Source organism: Coenobita brevimanus, chromosome 75, assembly GCF_032717465.1.
Source record: "Coenobita brevimanus isolate Jiangsu-jjx chromosome 75, ASM3271746v2, whole genome shotgun sequence".
Taxonomy (NCBI): domain Eukaryota; kingdom Metazoa; phylum Arthropoda; class Malacostraca; order Decapoda; family Coenobitidae; genus Coenobita; species Coenobita brevimanus.
Window position 1 is genome coordinate 22462285 of NC_137028.1, and position 21174 is coordinate 22483458.

Here is a 21174-nt window from a genome sequence, read left to right on the forward strand (position 1 = left end):
ATTTTTGTTTCCGACTCTGTACACAGATCGGACAGTCCGTTCCCTCAGCCCCAGGAGTCCACCTGTATGCCACACACGCTTACGTCACTACTTCGGCGCTAATATCCACCGTCCGTATTATATACTGTACATGCTAGGGATGTCTTGTACACGACTGGGTTATGAAATTAACGGTGTGTTCAATGACGTCATTAAGTGAATATACTGCAGTAACAATATGCAGTATCAGTGTGCGTTTTCTCTGCAATGATTCTACAACACTGCATCAACAAAATGTATTCTTGTTATATTGCACATTAGCCTATATGTAACAGTTTTCTGAAGTGTCGGTTCTGCTGTGTATTTGACATGCATGACAAGGACACACACACACACACACAAATGATGTAGGGCTTTAAACCAAGTCGGAATGAAGAAGCGGACAGAGGAGGATCATGAGAAAGCGAATTTCGGTAGGAATATGTGTCGACTCGGTGCAGATTTTTCAGGCCATATTTTGCAAGTAGGGGAAAACGACATGCACATTCAAGCACAACAGACTAGGAACGTATCCAAATATTCTCTCGGAGTATGCCACGCAATCATCGATTTACAATGCACGTCTATCTTTTCAATTATATGTAACGGACGGGCTGGGCGTAGAGAAGCCATGCGCAGAGGTCTCGTAGTTGTCATGGAACTAAACCTGAATTTTAACGACTGTGTGCCCAGTGTACACCCGAAAGCACCAATTCCCCTCCCCCCCTTGTAGCCGGAGTCGCTGCCAGTGAGCGACCAGGCGATCGAACACCCCACACCCACCGCTCCTCCCCCAACCCCGGTGTATGCGTTGCTGGATAGATGAGGGACGGCCAAAGCTGGTGATGTTACAATGTGTCAATTAGAACCAGTAGGGGTAAGTATATAAAGGTACTTAATGTGTAATACTGTGCTGTTATCCACAGCATATGAGAAAGGTACGAAAATGAAAGACCTACATTGCATTATGTGTTATTGTCTATATACTTAAGTTCTATAATATTATAATGTTACAGATAAGTATAGTACAGTGCACAGCATATGATGAAATATATGTCTTTTCTCATACAGTCTCGTTCCCACCTCCACCACCCTTCTCTCTGGGTTCGTGTCTCGGTCTCCACCAAACTCCTCTCATACCCTCTCGTCCCCCACTCCCATCCATTGTTAACCAACATAAAAAAAAGATAATGATGAAATGCTCTGTCAGGTAATTATCATACGTATATCATCATACACCTCTGTATCAAGCACATACAAATCAATAACATACAATACTTCTGTACACCTGCCAACTATTTCATTATGTTGTAAGCCGTTACGTGACATATGCACTGCATATTGGACCTTGTGTTACAAGGACATACCGTTCTTTATCGTTTACACAGGTTATGTGTGGTTTTGGACCTCCATTACTTCATATTAACGTAACAATTTAAACTTTACATAATGAACACGTAAGGTTTATGTTCATGTCATTGTTGGATGAACGAAACGAATCGGGGATCGGCTCTGACGAACAACGAACTCTCTGCTTTAACGAAAATATTCTGACCTCTTGTCACAACAGTGACACGATGTCATCATGTATATGACTGACCCACATTCAAGCACACACACACACACACACACACACACACACACACACACACATATATATATATATATATATATATATATATATATATATATATATATATATATATATTTGTGGTAGGTGGGGGCGCTCACCATCCACTCACTCGATGTAGTGTTGCTCTCAGGTGTCTGCCCTTTCCTCTCCATCCTTCTTTCCTTCCATTCTCTTCTGTCTTTCTTTCCTTCATTCTTTCCTTGTCCTTCTGCCTACAGGTGATTTTACACTCCTTCTTCTGTCTTTTTTTCCTTCCTTCTTTCCATTTCCTTCAGCCTGTGGGTGACTCTATACTTAGTGACAAGCCAAATGGTTTCCTGTGCACCAGGAAACCATTTACTACGCTAAGTGGTAACCATATAACCAAATTTTGGCGCCTGGTGGTTTAGTGGGTAATTATTGCGCTCCAATCGGATTGAGCCGGTGAAGGTTTGTATCCAAGGGGTGGTTGGGGTTGATTGCTCATGTAATGCCACTCAGGGATGAATGAGGCTGGTCACTCTCATCTTAAATGTCGGGACCAACTGCCTAGCCCTGGGCCCCTACGCTCCTCGTGGGGCATTGTAAGATTGGATGATGGATGGATGGATACACACACACACACACACACACACACACACACACACACACACACACACACACACACCCACACACACACACACACACACACACACAAATGGCAGAATTTGCCGCCGTCCACCCAGCTAATAATGTCATCGTTAAATATCTGATGTGATATAATCTACTAAGGAGACAAACGGGAGGACTATCAACCCATGAAAATAACAAAGAAGCGTGTATGCTACCAGTCTGAACATTCTGGTAATTACTACAGCTGTAGAGACTGGAAGGCTACACTGCACAAGAGGATACATACAAGGAACATCAGTACACGTACCCCAAACTGTTTTTCACTATTTGAAACCTTTTTATTTCGAAGCACAAGATAGATAAAACTGATGAAATGAAGCTCTTGAAACGATCAAGCCCCCAAAGTTGAGATTTATTACTTGCAAAACACTACACTCATTTTTTTTTTTTTTTTTTCTTTTTTTTTTTTTTTTTTTTTAATTGAGGCGAAGATGCACTTGATCGGTTGGTGACAACTGGCTGAATGCAACATGTCCGAATAGCATTTACTAACCCAAATTTCTTCATCAGATATATGTTGTCAATTAATAATAAAGAGATTATGAAGTAATGTTGCATTCAGCCAATCATCAGCGATCTGTCAAGTGCATCTTCGCCTCGATAAAAAAAAAAAAAAAACAAAAAAACTGAGTATAGTGCCTCGAATGGATCAAACAATGTTATATTAATACTCAACCTCCTGACACATTTTTGGAATCGTCTGTTATTATTTACGAAGACTATTTTAATTTTGTAATGTCCTCGCTAATGAAGGAGCATACGGTAGGAACTGCCATTAAAAAATGCCTAGAAAAAAAAAAGAAAAGCATTCACAGAATAAGGTTGAAATCGTCCATCATAAAGAACTCATCGGGCAGAAATTTCAGAGCGACCCAAGGACTTACCCTGAGCTGAATGAGATCCCCTGTCCTGGCGTTGATGGTGAAGAAGGCGTCCCCTGGAGGCTGGTCGTCCACACCGTCACCACCCACACTGTAGGCCAGGCCGCCGCGGTCACTGGCGTCAATATCACCCACGACCACCTGTCAAGAACACCACCATACCAGTCACCACCACACCTGTCAACACCAACACGCCTGTCAACACCACCACACTTGTCAGCACCACCGTCATGTCTGTGAACACCACTGTCACACCAATCATCACCACCATACCTGTTAGCACCACCACTACACTTGTCAGCACTATTAGCATACCTCTCAACACCACTACCCTGTCAACAGCACTGCCACACACCACATGTCAATAGCATCTCCACACCAACTGACAAAATTCTCATCAAAGCACCTGTCAGCACCACCAACACTACCTCTCAACACCACCATACCTATCGACACCACCACACCTGTCACCACCACAGCACCATCAACATCACCATACCTATCAACACCACCACACCTGTCACCACCACAACACCATCAACACCACCATACCTATCAACACCACCACACCTGTCACCACTATCGACACCACCACACCTGTCACCACCACAAAACCATCAACACCACCTTATCTATCAACAATACTACCACAAAATCAACACCAGTAAACTTCTTGACACCACTATCACACAGATCAACACCACTGCCACATCTACCAACACCGGTACGTGTTTCGATAACAACTTCAAACCTACGTGTCAACAACACCTCCAAACCACCTGTCAACACCACTCTACCTGCCAATACAGCCTCCAAACCACCTGTCAACACCACCCTACCTGCCAACACCACCTCTAAACCACCTGTCAAAACCACCCTACCTGTCAACACCACCTCCAAACCACCTGTCAACACCACCCTGTCACCATCACCTCCAAATCACCTGTCAACACCACCTCCAAACCACTCGTCAACGCCACTCTACCTGTCAACACCACCTGTAAACCACCTGTCAACGCCACCCTACTTGTCAACACCACCTCCAACCTGCATGTCAACGCCACCCTACTTGTCAACACCATCTCCAAACCGCCTGTCAACACCACTATAGAGACCTTCCCTCATTTTATTTTTGCTGTACAACCGAAGGACTTGTAGTGGGAATGTCAGCTTTTATCCTTGAATATAAGCAGTCTAGAAACAGAAGATCCTTGACCTTATGTTAATGGATGACTAGATACAGACATGAATAATATTAAAGAATATTTTCGAAAGACAGCCTAAGTATATTTATTGCCAGAATTGTGAACGCCTTTGGATGGGGTACGTAAACAACTGTCGAGGTGAGATGTGATACACATTTCGTTAATTACCCGTTTGTATATGGATCGCTGGCAGATTTTCTTTGCCTATTTCGAATTTTCGTTGGCTGACTACTTAAGAAATATTAGACGACAAATAACTTCTGCCATCTTGGTAGGAGGTAAAGCACACACACACACACACACACACACACACACACACACACACACACACACACACACATTATCTATGCATGTATGTGTATATCTATGTATGTATGCATCAATCTATCTGTACTGTGTATATATACATATCTGTCTGTCTGTGTACTCATCTGTCTATCTATACCATCACAACGGGAAAAGCTGTTCATTTTATCCAGCTTTTCTGTGCCTACTTACCATTCCCTTCTCTCCCCTCTCTTCTTTGCTATTCATGACCGTCCCTCGCCCCTCGTTCCCACAGATCATATTCCTTTCTTCTCCATTTATCCCTTTCCCTTCCTTCCCGTTCATCCCTTTCCTTCAGTTTCCAAACATCCATTTTCCTTCATCCCCATCCGTCCCCATCCCTCCATCCTCACACACCACTTTCATCATTTCAACTCATCCCTTGCCCTTCATTCCCAGTCATACCTTTCCCCCCCCTTTTTTTTTTTTTTTTTCATAAACTGTCCCTCGTTCCTCATGTCTTTTATCTCCCTCGGCCCCGACCCATTCTTTTGCTGACCTTGGCTATGGTTGCTGGAAGGTCCCTGTCGTCCTCCTCTATGACGGTGACCTTGGGGTTGGGGTGGAGGAAGTATGGAGGGTTGTCGTTCACGTCCCTCACTCGCACCTGCACTATGGCGTGAACACTGGTACCGCCGCTCTCTGCTGCCACCACCAACTCATGCTGCACCACCACACCACATACCCAAGCAGGCAGGGCGAAAAGAGGAGACTAATTTGTGTTTTGTATTGTACAGTAGATATATTTAATTACAATGAGAGAGAGAGAGAGAGAGAGAGAGAGAGAGAGAGAGAGAGAGAGAGAGAGAGTCTATCTATCTATCTATCTATTGCCAGACGCCTCAATCCCGTTTGGGGTGGCCACAAACAAATCGCCTCCAAGTCGCCCTGTCCCCCGCCATTTCACTGCCCTGCTCCCAACTCACCCCCCTCTCTCATATACCTCTCCACCCCATCCCTCCATCTCATCCTCGGCCTCCCCCTCCCTCTTCCCCCCTCCACCTCACTCACATACACTCTCTTCGTCAGTCTTTCACCCTCCATCCTCTCCACATGGCCAAACCACCTCAGTGTGTTCCCCATAACGCTTCCTATCACATCCACATCAACACCACAACGCTCCTTTATATCCTCATTTGTCAGCCTGTCTCTCCACGTGACTCCACAGGCTCCTCTTAAATAACTCATTTCCACTGCTCTCACTCTTGACTTGTGTCCTGCCAACAATGTCCAAGCTTCACTTCCGTACGTTAGAGTTGGTATCACAATACTGTCATGTAGTAACTTTTTCACTTCCATGCTAACTTCCCTGTTTCTTATCAATGCTTTCAAGGAACCAGCAACCTTTCTTCCCTGCTGTACCCTTTCAAGCACTTCACCCTCCAAACCTCCATCCTTACTCATCACACTACCCAAATACTTAAACGTACTCACATTTTCCAATTCCTCACCATCCAACCTCACTGTACATTCACTAACTTCACCTCTCTCAAAGACCATTACTTTACTCTTCCCTACATTCACCTTTAGGTTCCGTTTCTTACACACTCTCTCAAACTCATCCACCAAGCCTTGCAGCTCCCCTTCGTCTTCACTCAACAACACAGTATCATCTGCAAACAACAGTACAGGGAGTTTCCAAACACTATCCTCTCTCACCAGGGCCACTCCAACATCCATTACCCTACCTTGTACCTCTTTTATTACCCCATCCATGTACAGATTGAACAACCATGGAGACATGACACATCCCTGTTTCAAACCAACTTTCAAAGAGAAAAATTCACTTAGTTCACCATCCACACGCACTGCAGCCTTCGCACCATCGTACATACTCTTCACAGCATTCAACAACTTCCCATCTACTCCATATATTCTTAACACTTTCCACAATCCTTGTCTATCCACCCTGTCATATGCTTTCTCCAAATCCATGAAAGCTGCATACAACTTCTTTCCCTTCTCTAGAAACTTTTCCACTAAAGATCTAAGAATGAATATCTGATCTACACAACCTCTTCCCTTCCTAAAGCCTCCCTGTTCTTCTCCAACTAATTTCTCTGTTCTTTCTCTAACTCTGTCTATAAGTATCCTACCATACACTTTTCCTATTATACTAAGAAGACAAATGCCCCTATGATTACCACACACTTCTTTTTCCCCTTTTCCTTTGTACAAGGGAATAATTATACCTGACTTCCAATCCTCCGGGACTCTACCTTCCTCCCAGGCCAATCTGCACATCTTCCACATCCATTCTACTACTATCTCTCCCCCATGCTTCAGCATTTCACCACACACTCCATCGATTCCTGGGGCTTTCCCCGATTTAACTTTCTTCATTGCTTCCACAACTTCTATCCTACTGATTTCTTCCTGTCTTCTCACCTCCCTCCTTCTCCCAGCCATTCCCCAGCCACTTATACTCACATTACTTCCATCCTCTACGTTCAACAATTCCTTAAAGTGTTCTCTCCATCTGCTCACTTTATCTCCCTTCTCCACTAGTAATCTACCATTTTTATCTTTCACTCCCCTGCTAACTTCACTTTCACCCTGTCTTACTCTTTTCACTTCTCTCCAGAACATTTTCTTACAGTCTCTCCACTTTACACTCAAATTCCTTCCAAATTCCTCATCCACTCTCTTCTTACTCTCTCTTACTAATCTTTTCACCTCTCTCTTTCTTTCCACATATAACTCTCTCTTCCGCCTCTCAACTTCTTCCACGCCCCTATTTCTCATCCATTCATTGTATGCTTTCTTCTTTTGTGCCACAGCCTGTTTCACCTCTTCAGTCCACCACGCTGTTCCTTGCACCCCCCTCCGTCTTCTCTTCCTTCCACACACCACATCACATGCTGCACATATTTCTTCTGTAAATATCTTACACACACCTTCCACGTCTCCCATCTGCTCCAATTCATATTTGCCCAATCGTTCCTCCACTTCTCTCTTATACTCTGCCTTTTTCTCATCCTCTTGTAACCTTTCCACTCTCCTTGCAACTACTCCTTCCTCTCGTCTTTCCCTTCTTCTATTCCTCCATCCTACTTGCATCCTAATTCTGGCCACCACCAAGTAGTGGTCAGAAAGTCCACTCCCCCAACCTCTATACAGTCTTGCATCCTTTACACATCTTCGCATCCTTTCATCCACACACACATAATCAATCATTGCCTTCCTTTCATTCAGTTCACCACCCACCCTTCTCATCACTCGCCATGTATACCTGTGGATCATTTTATGCCTGAAGAGGGTATTGGCTATCACCAACCCCCTCCCAGCACAAATGTCCACTAACGCACTCCCATTCTCATCTAGCTCAGCAGGCACACCCCACTCACCAACTATTCCATCCACCTTCACATTACCAACTTTACCATTCATATCACCAATCAAAAACACTCTCTCATTCCTTCCAAACTTTTCCATGCACACTTCCACATTTGTCCAGAACTCTTCTCTCACTCTTCTAGCACGATCTTGCGTTGGCGCATACACACACACAATCGCCCACATTTGTATTCCAACTTTCAACTTTACCCACACAATCCTTGACCCAACTGATCCATACTGTCTTATGCTCCTCTTCCATCTTTTACTCACAACTATACATACTCCTTCCTTTGCCCTCTCATTCTCATCTACTCCTGCACATATACCCCATCCATACTCCCATTCTCTCACACTTTCTCCTTTCCATTTTGTTTCAGTTATTCCACATACATCCACTTTCGCACCCTCAAGCACCTGGACAATCTCTCTCTCTTTCACCTCATCATTCGCTCCTCTTACATTCCATGTACTCATTACCAAGTCCTTTGTCCGGTCCTGGGTCGTCATCGTTTGGTCAGTCCTTGTCCGAGGCTTCTTGTTTGTTTTTTTAGTTAGTTGTTTTCCGGGGAGGGGCACTAACCCTCCGCCAACGCTTTTAGTCGCCTTTTACGACAAGCAGGGATACTGGGGGAGTATTCTTGAAAACCCCCCCTACCCCCAGGTTCAAATTTGCCTAAAACGTAAGAGTGAGAGGATAAAGCAAAGTGCCACCCCTACCACCCACCAGACCCTCTAGGTAAAATGCTGTATCGTTGTTGTACTTGTTCTGGTCTCAGGTTCATCTGAAACTTTGACTCGATGTTGAAACTGCCTTTCTCCCGCAGCCCACCGTCCCTCTTTCGGAAGATAGGGAGCGGGTAAAGGGACGCTTGTATAACCAGGTGAAAAAACGAGCAAGAACGGATCGAACTATTTGAACTGGAACTCTCACGTACTCTTCTCAGGGCCAAGGAGTTTCCTTGGCTAAATAAAACGTACTGGGATATCAGCTTTGTTGATGTGCTGCATTATTATTAATCATTATCCTGACATTTGTCGTTTCGATGGTTATACTGAAGACATAATTGTACTTTTTTTTTTTTTGTATCTTGTGGTAAGTGGTGGCCACCATCATCCACTCGCTTGATAAAGTGCTGCCTACTTCTTCCTTCACCATTATCATTCTTCTTCTGTGTTTGCTCTTCTCTCTTGCTATTTATCTCATCTTTCCTGTCACTTTTTATCACTCTACTTTCCTTTTCAGGTGGCTTTACATTGAATGACAAGCCTAATGGTTCCCTGTAAGCCGGAAAACCATTTACAGAGCTGGGTGGTAACCGTGTAACCATATAACCAACCCATACGAGTTCCCTACGTGTCAACAAATGGGTTGGCGGAGGGTTAGTGTCCCTCCCCGTAAAAGAACTAACTCAAAGACAAACGGCCACCTCTTACAGGATTATAGTGTCTGGGTATATATAGATTAATGGATTTTTTGCTTTATATTGTTGTGCCATGGGATTAGGTTAGTGGTTTATACCTAGAGATGTTAGGAACATTCTAGAAATTAAGTGTTATGCTGTAGGATTAGGTTGATGTATATCTGGAGCTGTGAAGAACATTTTTTTCTCTCACTCTTACCTTAGGAATTAGTTCTCGTCATTATTGTTATCGTGTATTATTTAAATGGATTATTGTGCAGGAAAATGTGAGTTCTATCCTAAGCTGCACAATATGCATTATTGTGTGAGAAAATATGAGTTCTCTCTTTGGCACTAAATCTCTAGAATATGCATTATTGTGTGAGAAATGTAAGTTCTCTCCTAGACTATAGAATACTCTCTGCTGCTCTACTGGCGGAGTCAGAGGTATTTAAAGGGACCGTCCCGCCTCTGAGTTGTTTAGTTAGTCAGTGGCGAACAGACAGTGACAGGGTTAGTGAGCGAGTCAGATAGTAAGAGGTAATCACTCAAGGACAGAAAAGTTAGTCCGAGAGTCAGTGAGCAACAGTCAGTCAGTCAGTGAACAGACAGCGCATGAGCTTAGTAGTAGTGAGTGAGGTGGCGTGAGAGAGAGAAGCCACAGTAGTTTTGCAAGTTTATCTCAGCTGTGCCTGGAAGTGGTGAGCAGCCTTAGTCTACGCGTCATGCCCAGTGTGTCTATGAACCCTAAGGAGTAACAATTTGGTGTCGTGGGGATATGTATTAAGAGATGAAGATGCGTGGATAGGCTACAAAAATGGCAGACATATCTCTGCCAGATAATATTCACAGTATTGAAAGCACAGCAAGAAGAACAAAAACAGCAAGAAGAACAAAATAAATAGCAAGAATAACAAAAGAAGTATCAAGAGTAAAAGAAATATCAAGAAGGAGAGCAAGAACAAAAGAGAGACATACTCGCAGTGATGAGGGCACAGCAAGAACAAAAGAAAGATATACTCACAGAGGTGAGAGCACAGCACGAAGAACAAAAGGAAACCCAAACACACCATGCAAGAGGAAGAGCTAATTGGGCAGGACAGGAGTTTCTCTAGCTACGAGAGGAATTTGAAGAAAGAAGCCAAGCTCGGATTCAAGTGTTTCAGGAGGATCGTTAGAAGTGGTGTCAGGAGCTGCAGGATGTGACCAGGAAACTGAAGCAACAACAAATGGTGGTGTACAGTAGAGCGAGGTGAAGAGAATACGCGACCAGGTAAGAGACGTGAGGGAAGAGGTTTCCTGTATAGTGGAGGATAATGTGAGAAGTGAAATACAGAAAGTAAGTAACAGGGTAAATGTCCTTGAACAGTATTTGGTTGAGTCTACACCCAGCTCAAGCTTTGGGTGCCAGTGACAGGTGTGCAGAGGGGGACAGCCAGATGCTGAACTCCAAGGCCACTGAAGATGTCCCTGTAAATCACAATAGTGCTGCCCAAGGCGTTATTTATGTGTCAGTGAAGAAAAAGCCTAAGGATTTTGATGGCGAGGTTTCTTGGGAGGCATATCACGCCCAGTTTGAGCTCCTGGCCGGACACAATGGGTGGGATGACTGGCAGTGTGTGGTTCAGCTGGCCATCAGCCTTAAGGATTCTGCTGTGGAGGCCCTTGTGCAGCTACGAGTAGACGAAGGAAAATGGGTTGACAACAATAAGCTGGCACAGACCTTGGAGTAGAGGTATGGGACAAAACATCAGGTGGGTCTTCAGGTCCCAGTTCCAGATTCTTACTGGGGAAGAGGAGAGCCTCAAAAAGAACTGGCCCAGGACCTACAGAATGTGGTTCATAAAGCTTACCCAGGAGCCAGTTCTGACTTCCTAATGTGCTGCTTTGGGACAGTTTATCAATGCCCTGGACAGCCCCCAGCTGAAGGTTCAAGTAAAGCAGGTCAAACCAGTAAGTCTGCAGGAAGCCCTGACCAGTGCCCTTGAGTCTAAGTCCTAATACAGGTCCAGCTAAACAAGCTTACACACTGACTTCAGCACCAGCTTCAAGACACATAAGGGCTCAGTGAAGAGCATGGGTAGTTTTAAAGGAGCATGTTTTTACTGCGATAAGACACTGAAAGGAACGCTACTACAAGGGGAAGAGAGATCAAGAAGATGACAAAAGCAAAATCAATAAGAGAGCAGAGTGTTTGGTTTGTGAACAACAGGGACACCTGAAAAGGACTGTAAATGGAGGACCCAACAAAAGCAGACAGAAGAGGGCCCTCAAAAGGGAAACTAAGGATGGCAGGTGCAACAGGGCAGAAGCCAGCCTATGCCATGACTATCCCACATGTGACCTTGTGCAAGAGAGCCACTTCAGCCAGTTACCAGGTGGATGGTGAGACTGAAAGAGTAGCATACTTAAATGGTCATCAACACTGGATCTAAGAAGACTTTGGTGCGGTTGGATGTGGAGTCATTGTCAGCTTCCAGAGACTTTGCAGCGGCTGTCTGAAGTCAGAGAGTGCTGCGCTGAGCTTAGTGAACTAATGGGAGTCAGGGTACGGCTGGGAGGGAAGGAAGAGACTCTGCATGTGTCTGTTGCTGATATCGAGGACCCCTGCATCCTTAGGCTTGGTCTACCTGGTGTCCTGCCATGGCCTGCATGACTTCAGTCAATGCGAATATGGCTATGGGGAAAAATTGTTCCACTGAGTGCCGTGGAGCATGGAAATATACTAATGACGACCAGATGGACTACAGTTATCCTTCCTGAGTCAGAGATGTTGCTGCCCTGCAAGGTCATGGGCATGCTGCACACTGCCTTGGGATTAGTGGGGTACAGGAGTCATGGCATGATAGAAGAGGGAGTAATTGTGGGCAGGACTTTAGTTGATCCTATGGCAGAAGAAGTACCCATCATCATAGTGAACTTTTCACTTCGTCCTAAGAAGATACAACAAGGCACAGTTGTGGGGTTGTGTCAAGAAGTTGATCAGAAGCCACCAAGCAGTGCATGGAATAACTATCCATCTAGTTGCGAGATCTGTTTGCCAGGACTGCCCAGTATCTGGAGAAGCCAGCGATGGAGCAACTGAGAAGGCTCTTGATGAAGTATGCCAATGTATATTCCCCAAGAGACCTGGACCTGGGATGTACTAACCTGGTGGAACATCACATTGACATGGGTGATCATCAACCAGTAAAGCAAGCCCCTCAGAAGGTAGTAGCCCCAGCCTCCTGCCTGGAGATGGAGAAAGTCATGAAAGATCTATGCTGACAGGACCGATCTGAAAGAACCAAAAATCCATGGATATCTTCAGTTGTGCTGGTGAAGAAAAAGGATGGAGCCTCAATGATATCACTATCAAGGACTCCTATTGTCAGCCAAGGATAGATGACTCCCTTGATGCTCTGGTTGGAGCAAAGTGGTTCTTGACAGTGGTTCTTGACAGTACCACTTGGTCAATATGGCAGATGCAGATAAGGAGAAGACGGCTTTCTCACACGGCCAAGGGCTCTGGCAGTTTAAGGTTATGCACTTTGAGTTGTGTAATGCTACGCCCACCTTCGAGCAACTGATGGAAAGTATACTGGAAGGACTACATTGGAAGACGGCCCTGATCTACCTGGATGATGTGATCGTTTTTGGCAAGACCTTCAAGCAAGAACTGTTGTCTGACGTCATCGATTGATTTAAAACCGCACACCTAATGCATAGTTCCCAAAAGTGTTGCCTGTTTCAGAAGGAAGTCCAATATCTTGGTCACATCATGAGTGAGTCAGAAGTGTGCACTGTCCCTGAGAAAGTAGTTGCTGTGAGGGATTGGCTGGTGCCAGCCAGTGTAAGGGAGCTTTGGAGTTCCCCGAGTTTGTGCTCCTACTACCACTGATTTGTGATGAACTTTGCCACCATAGCAGTGCCACTACACTCGTTGACAAAGAAGCGGCACAAATTTTCGTGGAGTGTGTCAGCTGAGGATTCCTTCAAGCAACTGAAAGAGGCTTTGAGATGTATGCTGGCGCTTATGTATCCGGACCCTTCCAGACCCTTCATCTTAGATTGTGATGTCGGGGTTGGTGGTGTGGTCTCCCAGGAAGTTGACAATACAGAAAAAGTGGTGACTTACTACAGAAGGAAGCTCAATGCAAAGGAGATAAAGTACTGTTACTTGGAAGGAACTTCTAGCAACAGTGAGGAGTCTCAACTACTTCCAACCCTTGCTTGCATGGGTCAGGATTCATAATCTGCATGATCATGCTGCACTGAGGTGGCTGATGTCCCTGATGAACACTGAAGAACAACTAGCTCGGTGGACTGGAAAGCTGGATCAGCAAAACTGCACGATTGTTCACCAGCCCACACGAATCCATTTAAATGCTGACAGCTTGAGCTGGAGACCATGTCCTCTACAGAGTCTGTGTTGCAGTCTCAGAGAAGGTAGAAACAATGAAGGTACTTAAGTTGGAGAACCTTGCAACTGATATGGGAAAGCCATAGCTGGAGGATCAAGACTGGCAACCATTTGGAGAGTTCCTGAACCAAGGTTCAGTGCACCTAGTGTGGGAGAGGATCTCTGGGTCGATTCCTGCCACCAAGACTTACTGGCTCAGTCAGATATTCTGTGGCTGGACAACAGAGAACTGTAGCGCTGTTGAGTAACTCCAGACGAACTTCACAGCTACTGGCTGACGGTACTGCTGAAGAAGTTGCAGGTGCCAGTTCTGGAGGAGAGGCATATCAGCATAACCAGTGGACACTTGGGAGTGAAGTAGACCTTGAACTACCTGTGTCAAAGGTAGTACTGGGTTGGTATGTGGAAGGGTGTGAAGAGTAGTGCTAGGCATGTGATGTCTGCTGTGCAAAGAGGAGACCCAAGAAGTGCATGTGTGTTCCACTGCAACTGTACCAGTCTGAAGCTCTCTGATGGAGAGGGTCACAGTGAACACTGCAGGACCTCTGCCTCTCATGACAGTTGGGAACAGATACATCTGTGAAGCAATGGACTGTTTCACTAAATGACCTGAGGCTTATGCCACCCCAGACCGGGAGGCCACTACTGTTGCAAGGGTGCTGGTGGAACGATTTTCCTCCCATTTTGACGTTCCAATGGAGACCCACTCAGACTAGGGATGGAATTTCGAGTCTGCAGTCTTTGTCGAGTGTTGCAAGTTGCTGGACATTTGAAAGATCAGGGCTATAACACTGCATTCCCAGTCAGATGGGGAGAAAGATTCAACTGGATGCTGGTGCAGAAGCTGGCCAAGCGTTGTGTGGGAGGGCAGACAGAGTGGGGCCATGAGCTGCCTGCTCTGCTGAAGACCTACAGGTTTGCAGTCCATGAGACTACTGGATACTGTCTGGTGTATATGATATTTGGGCTTGAATTGCAGCTGCCAGAAGACTTGTTAACTGGAAAGCCCTCAGACGAAGGTCTCCCAAAGGAAGCCTCCAAGTTTGCCCGAAGTCTGAAGAAAAGAATGGGTGAGGTGCACTGTCAAATTTTGATGGATGCTGAAGTTCTCCAGTGAGGCCATGAAGCAGGGGTACAACCTGAGAGCTAGCCACAGTGGTTTTGGGACAGGACACTAAGTGTGGCCCAACAGCCGCCAGAAGAAGAAGAGCCAGCCTCCCAAACTTCAGTGCTCCTGGGAATGACAGTACTTGGTGGTGGATCGTCTGTCAGATGTGACCTACAAGATCAAAGGGGAGAGAAGAACCAGGCTTAAGATCGTCCATGTCAGCCGTCTGTGGAGATATCATGGACTTGGAAAGTACAACTGGAGTAAAGCAAAGGGACCTGCGGACACCCGAGATGAAAGGAGAGCGCAAGAGAGTGACCGAGTCATTGACAGCACTGGTGATCCAGGTCTTCTAGCCGTGGGCATGGAGGTGGTCAGGATTCCCTCACTCGACAATCAAGCCTCTGCAGGTACAGTGGGATGACTTGGTGGATGGTTCGGGAAAAGAGGGTGCTCTGGACTCTGTGGGACCTAGATGGCAGAGGCGATGGTGACGATCCACTTGCCTGGAAATTTATCTTGTATATTCTCATACATACAGTAGGTAAGATTAGGTGATTGTGTCGGGGATGAAACAATTTTGGGGGAGGGGCCGTGTTGTGCCATGGGATTAGGTTAGTGGTTGATATCTGGATATGTTAGGAACATTCTGGAAACTCTGACATGTCTTTTTTATTTTTTTCTCTCTTGCCTTTGGAATTATTTCATTACTGTTATTGTGTATTATTTATATAAATGCATTATTACACGGGGAAGTATGAGTTCTCTCTTAGGCTCCAGAATATTCATTATTGGATGAGAAAAAGTGAGTTCTCTCCTAGGCTCTAGAATATTCTGTGCTGTGCTAGTGGTGGAGTTGGGAGATATTTAAAGGGACTGTCCCAACTCCAAGTTGGTCAGTTATTCAGTGAGGAACAGACAGTGACAGAGTTTGTGGGGTAGAGTGGGACAGTGATAGGAAGTCAGTGAGGGATGGAGCAGTCAGTCAGAGAGTTGGTGAGTGACAGTCAGTCAGTAAACAGTGTGAGTTGAGTTGTAGTGAGGGAGAAGCCACAGTGTTTTGCTAGTGTATCTCAGCTGTGCCTGGATGGAATAAAGCCTTGATGTACTGAGCTGCCTTTGATTAACTTTCTGGCTTGTCTACGCGACATGACAAACCTGAAGGTGTATAAATATGCTCCCTCTCCTGTCTGCATTTGCGTTACACTTTTTTGTTTAATTAGTTGTAGGTTACTGTCACTGCCAGACGATAACCAGGGTCAACATATTAACGTTAGTGTCTCCATAATAAACATAACTGCCTTTGATTCCAGGGTTGGACATTTAGATGAGGGACTGATTAATGGTTTACAGCTCTAGCAGAGAATATGGAATACTTATATTTCACTGTCTGCATTTAGATGCAGCAGTTTCCTTTTAACACAGCCTATAACCTTTTTTGAACAGTTCAAAGGAAAGAGTAACGGAAGTCACGGGTGGCACGACCTTATTTGAAGACAGCCTGAAACAGCAGGCCGGCCAGGCCCAGACAGACCTTATCCCACCAGCACGCACGCCGTTAAGAGTTGCCAGCTACCGCTAATTTTGGCATTTTTACAAAATATTACATACCAAATACTGACATGTTCCAAAGAGTTTGTAATTTTCTATAACTTTTTCATAATTTTAAAACCTGAAATAGCCTAAAGTGGATTACATAAATGTCCCAGCTGAGAGCTCAAAGGCAATCCTGGTAATCAGAATAAGAAATAACGAACTTAGTAAGTTGTTCATTACGTAAGCTTACGGTAATAAGTCATTTATGACTATTTTGAATCCTTTGATTTGCTGAACATATTACAGAAACAAAACTGCTCAAAGTCCGATAACTGAAATAACATTAGTCACACATCGTATAAATTACAATAAAAAATTACCTTTACCATTTGATATTAAAAAGAGTACCGAGAGTGCCTCAGTTAATTTCAAATCCATATTTAGTCTCCAATCACAAACTCTCGTGTCACACACTTTGCAGACATCTAAGTCATTGTTGTCAGTGGTTTCTGTGATCCACATCTTCAGGTCTTGTATTGTCGCATAAAAACCTACACGGACAAACGCAAAATTAAATGAAAACTTAGGTAGTGTCAGAGTTTGATTGTAAAAGACAGTGATAGAGTAAGAAAGCCTGTGTCATTCCTTCAGAGAGTAGCATTGGCTGAAAATCATTATAAGATGCAATGGCCCCAAAGAATGTTTACTGTATATACAATTTGTGTGTTTAATTGTGAATATACTCCTGCATATCGATACTGTCGAGTCTGAAGGTGAGAGGGGTGGTGGGCCAAGTAGGTGGACAGATGTGGTAAAAATAATCTAGAAAGCCAGTATGGACGGTGACGAGGCTAAGCAACCGACAGCAGATAGAGCTGGATGGAAGAATTTTGTACGGAGGTGAGCATAACAAGGCCTCGGCCCCCCCTGTCATTTCCCTGTGACGTGGTAGTCTTTTGGTTAACTCTAGCTGACAGGAGGCCTGAAGAGAGTAATGTGGGTGTATATGCCTGTAAGGTGGAGTTAAGATTCAGGGCTCTTTAATGGTGAGTGAATGAGAGTGTAGCCCATCCAGTTACGCAGACTTTAGTTAATGTCAGTCTTTTCTGCCTCTCTGAACTCTTCTTCACCACATTCCTGTGTGAAAAAAGGAGTTTTGGATGATGGTGATGATGATGATGATGATGATGATGATGAAGATGATGATGATGATGAGGATGATGATAATGACGAAAAATCCTCCTTGATATCGAACGCATCGGGGACAGGTGATACGAAAGACTAGACTGCTAATGATTCTGGATGAAATAGAGATGGAAGGATTTTTGTGTAATACATGCATATAGTTAACTGAAGTTTCTTTCAGATTTGATTATTTTAGTACATATGGCAACGAAACTGTGGAAACATAATGTCATAGCTGAGAATAGTTTAGTACATATTGCAATGCGACTGTGGGAACGTAATGTCATAGTCGTGAAGCAGTTCCATGCAGCATTTTTTGCAGGCAACAGCGATAAATACTGAGTACCATATCATTGTTAATGACAGAAAAATACTTTATAATTAACGGTAAGTTTAGATGTATTAGATATAGCACTAAATACTACTGAAATCCATTACTTTGAAATTCATTTAGTGTTCTGCATCGGAGAAGGAAACAAAAAGGTACTCCCACAGGGACTTTGGAACTATGTAGATTCAACACTGAAGTGCCATCCCACTCCTCCCGAAGCCACTCGGTGTTCATAGGGCTCACATGACCCTCCTCTGACCCAGACCATGCAAATACTTAACATTGTAGCTTGAAAACTGTGGCCTACGTAGCAGGCAGACAAACAGCCAGACATTGTGAACTAAAAAGATTACGCCTTATGTCTAGGAATTAACTGTACTATATTAACACCAGATTAAGTAAAATGAAACAGATTTTTACAGACATTTATTATTTCACACACATAAACATACATAAACATATGAAGATTAGAGAAGATGATGGCGATGATGGTGCAATGACAAGCAAACAAGTTTTCAAGGAACTGTTGTTCTCTGTATTATTTTTGTATCTGAATGAAAACGAGGTTTGTATTACCGTAGCCAACCTTTCCTGGCTAACTGACCTTTTGTTGTTGTTCATAGTCGAGGGTAGCGGCGAGGGTGATGGTGCCGGAGTGCTGGTGGATGGTGAACAAGCCGTCTCTATTGCCGCCCGTGATGCTGTATTGCACCTCACCTCCTGGTCATTGGTAATTTATCAGGAGATAGTAAATTAATAATTCTACGGAACATTTTGACAGCAGTGCAAACAGTTAAGCAGAATTCTGTTGTGTAGCACCTACGCATTAAACTGTTTCAGCCACAAAAAGTTATAAGAGTAAGCAACATGCCCAGCTTGTAGCCCCCATACTTTCGAGCCTGGTCTTTTGGAAGCTGGTGGAGTGACAACGTCTTTTTGTACCTCCAACCAGGAGCTGTTGTCAAGAGCTCGAAACTTGAAACTGACCGATAGATGCGCTGCCTATTAGGGACAGTAAGGGCCACCCTGCCCTCAACTATCCTCGTACCCTACATTAAACACTCACACTTTCACAGGGAGCAAAATAACGTCAAGATATCATCAGCATTGCAATCTCACTACCAGGTCGATTATGCTACGAAAATATTTCTATTATAGTATATTTTTGCATATTAACTTTGATTATGTCCCTGAAGTTCTTGAGAGAGATTCAGTTCTGAAGTAAATAAGCAAGTAACTATTTCACATGAAACTATTATGTGTGTGTGTGTGTGTGTGTGTGTGTGTGTGTGTGTGTGTGTGTGTGTGTGTGTGTTTCAGGAGACATCAGCATTCAGCGCGTCCCACCCAAGCTTGACGCCAGGCCCGTGCACCAGACCACCTCGCCTATGCACAGACACAGCAAACCTGAGAAAACAGCGTTATGTTTCGAATAAAGGTTACTGATGAGGAGAAGGGTACAGGATTATAACTAGCACATAAACCGTCTCTCGCTACATCCCTTAGAGGTTATATCCCCACCCACCTATTTTCGGACCCATTTTCATCCCTTTAACCCATAAATGAGGTGGTTTGGCCATATGTGGAGGATGGAGAGTGAGAGACTAACGAGAAGAGTGTCTGTGAATGAGGTGGAGGGAAGGAGAGGGAGGGGGCACTGAGGATGGGATGGTGGGACGGAGTTGAGAGGTATTTAAGAGAGTTTGGTATAAGTTGGGGGGAGGGAATTGAAATGGCAAGGGATAGGGCGACATGGGGACGATTTGTTTGTGGCCACCCCTTACAGGGTTAGGGCGTCTGGCTATAGATAAACAGATAGACCCATTGTCCTTCTTGGGCCCATTTTCTCCCATGGACTTATTTCCTCATGGACGCATTTCCCCCACGGACTCATTTCCATCTCAGACCTATTTTCCCCACTGGCCAAGTTTCCCCATGAACTACTTTACCCTGTGCACCTTTTTACCCCCAGGACCCATTTTTACCCCATGGATTTTTTTTTTCCCCCACAGACCTTTTTTCCCCCACAGACCTTTTTCCCTCCGTGGATATTTTTCCCAGGGACCTATTTTCTCCCTTGAACATATCTTTCACGGATCTGCTTTACATCATGGACGTATTTTCCCTCGAATAACCTATTTCATGTTCTCAGTTGGAAATATTGTATCAGTTTTCTCTCTGTGGATCAATTTTCTCCATGGACTTTTTCTCTCCATGGATTATTTTTATTTTTTTTTCATGGGCTTATTGTTCTCCTGGAATCTGTTTTCACCCATGAAGGACAGACCAAATTCCCACATGGAGCTGTTTCTTGACACTGGCATAATTTCCTACATGAACCTTTTTTTACCAGTTGAACCTATATTTCCACTTGGGCCCTACATTCCCTGAAGGACGTATCCCCGTGGACCTATTCCAGCCATAGACCTAAATACCCCATAGATCTCCCCTCCAATGGACCTATATTCTCCCAGCCACCCATATACCGAAACACTGACCCATTGAAGTAAGCTCATGTCCTGGCCTGATCTCTGGGAAGTCACACATCCACCTACCCACAAAGCCCACCCAACTCACCCACGTGCCAAACCCACCCTGCCCTCCCATCCACCAACTCCACCCCACTCCACCCACCCACCTGCCCTACCTACTCCGTTCACCAGCCCACCCACTACGCCCTTCTTACCCACCCCATCCACCTCGTCCATCACATCCATCCATTCCACTCACTCTGCCCACCTAGCCTACTCCCCTAGCCTACCCACTCCTTTAACCCACCCACTAACCAACCCACTCCAACCATCCCCCCCCCCCACCTGGCCACCTATCTTTTGTACGACCAGAAGACGAGTTGTAACTTCACACACACACACACACACACACACACACACACACACACACACACACACACACACACACACACTCAGAAAGCGAGAGTATGGGTACTTTTGACAGTAATTACGTCCACTTTAGCTGTATACAGCTAAGCACTGCAACACTGTCTTCATTGTTTCCATTTTTGTAAGAAGCCGTGTGAGCACTGTGTATCTCCGTTAGACCCGATGTGCGGTCCAAAGCACCGCTGAAAATCGGCCCTCCTCCTCTTTTCGGGTAGATGGGGAGAGCAGAGGTCCGTTTGCATGCTCAGGTAGATCCTC

General features: G+C 44.8%; 1 protein-coding gene across 1 annotated transcript in view; it reads right to left on the bottom strand.

Annotated features, from left to right (window-relative positions):
- The window catches only part of LOC145408089 (putative neural-cadherin 2), a 171596-nt gene that overhangs the window by 123028 nt on the left and 27394 nt on the right, over positions 1-21174 (bottom strand). Inside the window, exons 4-6 of the mRNA XM_080278896.1 lie at positions 18621-18736; positions 5215-5379; positions 3187-3324 (exon numbers count right to left, since the gene is read on the bottom strand). Coding sequence (XP_080135022.1) covers positions 3187-3324; positions 5215-5379; positions 18621-18736 — 419 coding nt within the window. The remainder of the gene's footprint in view (positions 1-3186; positions 3325-5214; positions 5380-18620; positions 18737-21174) is intronic.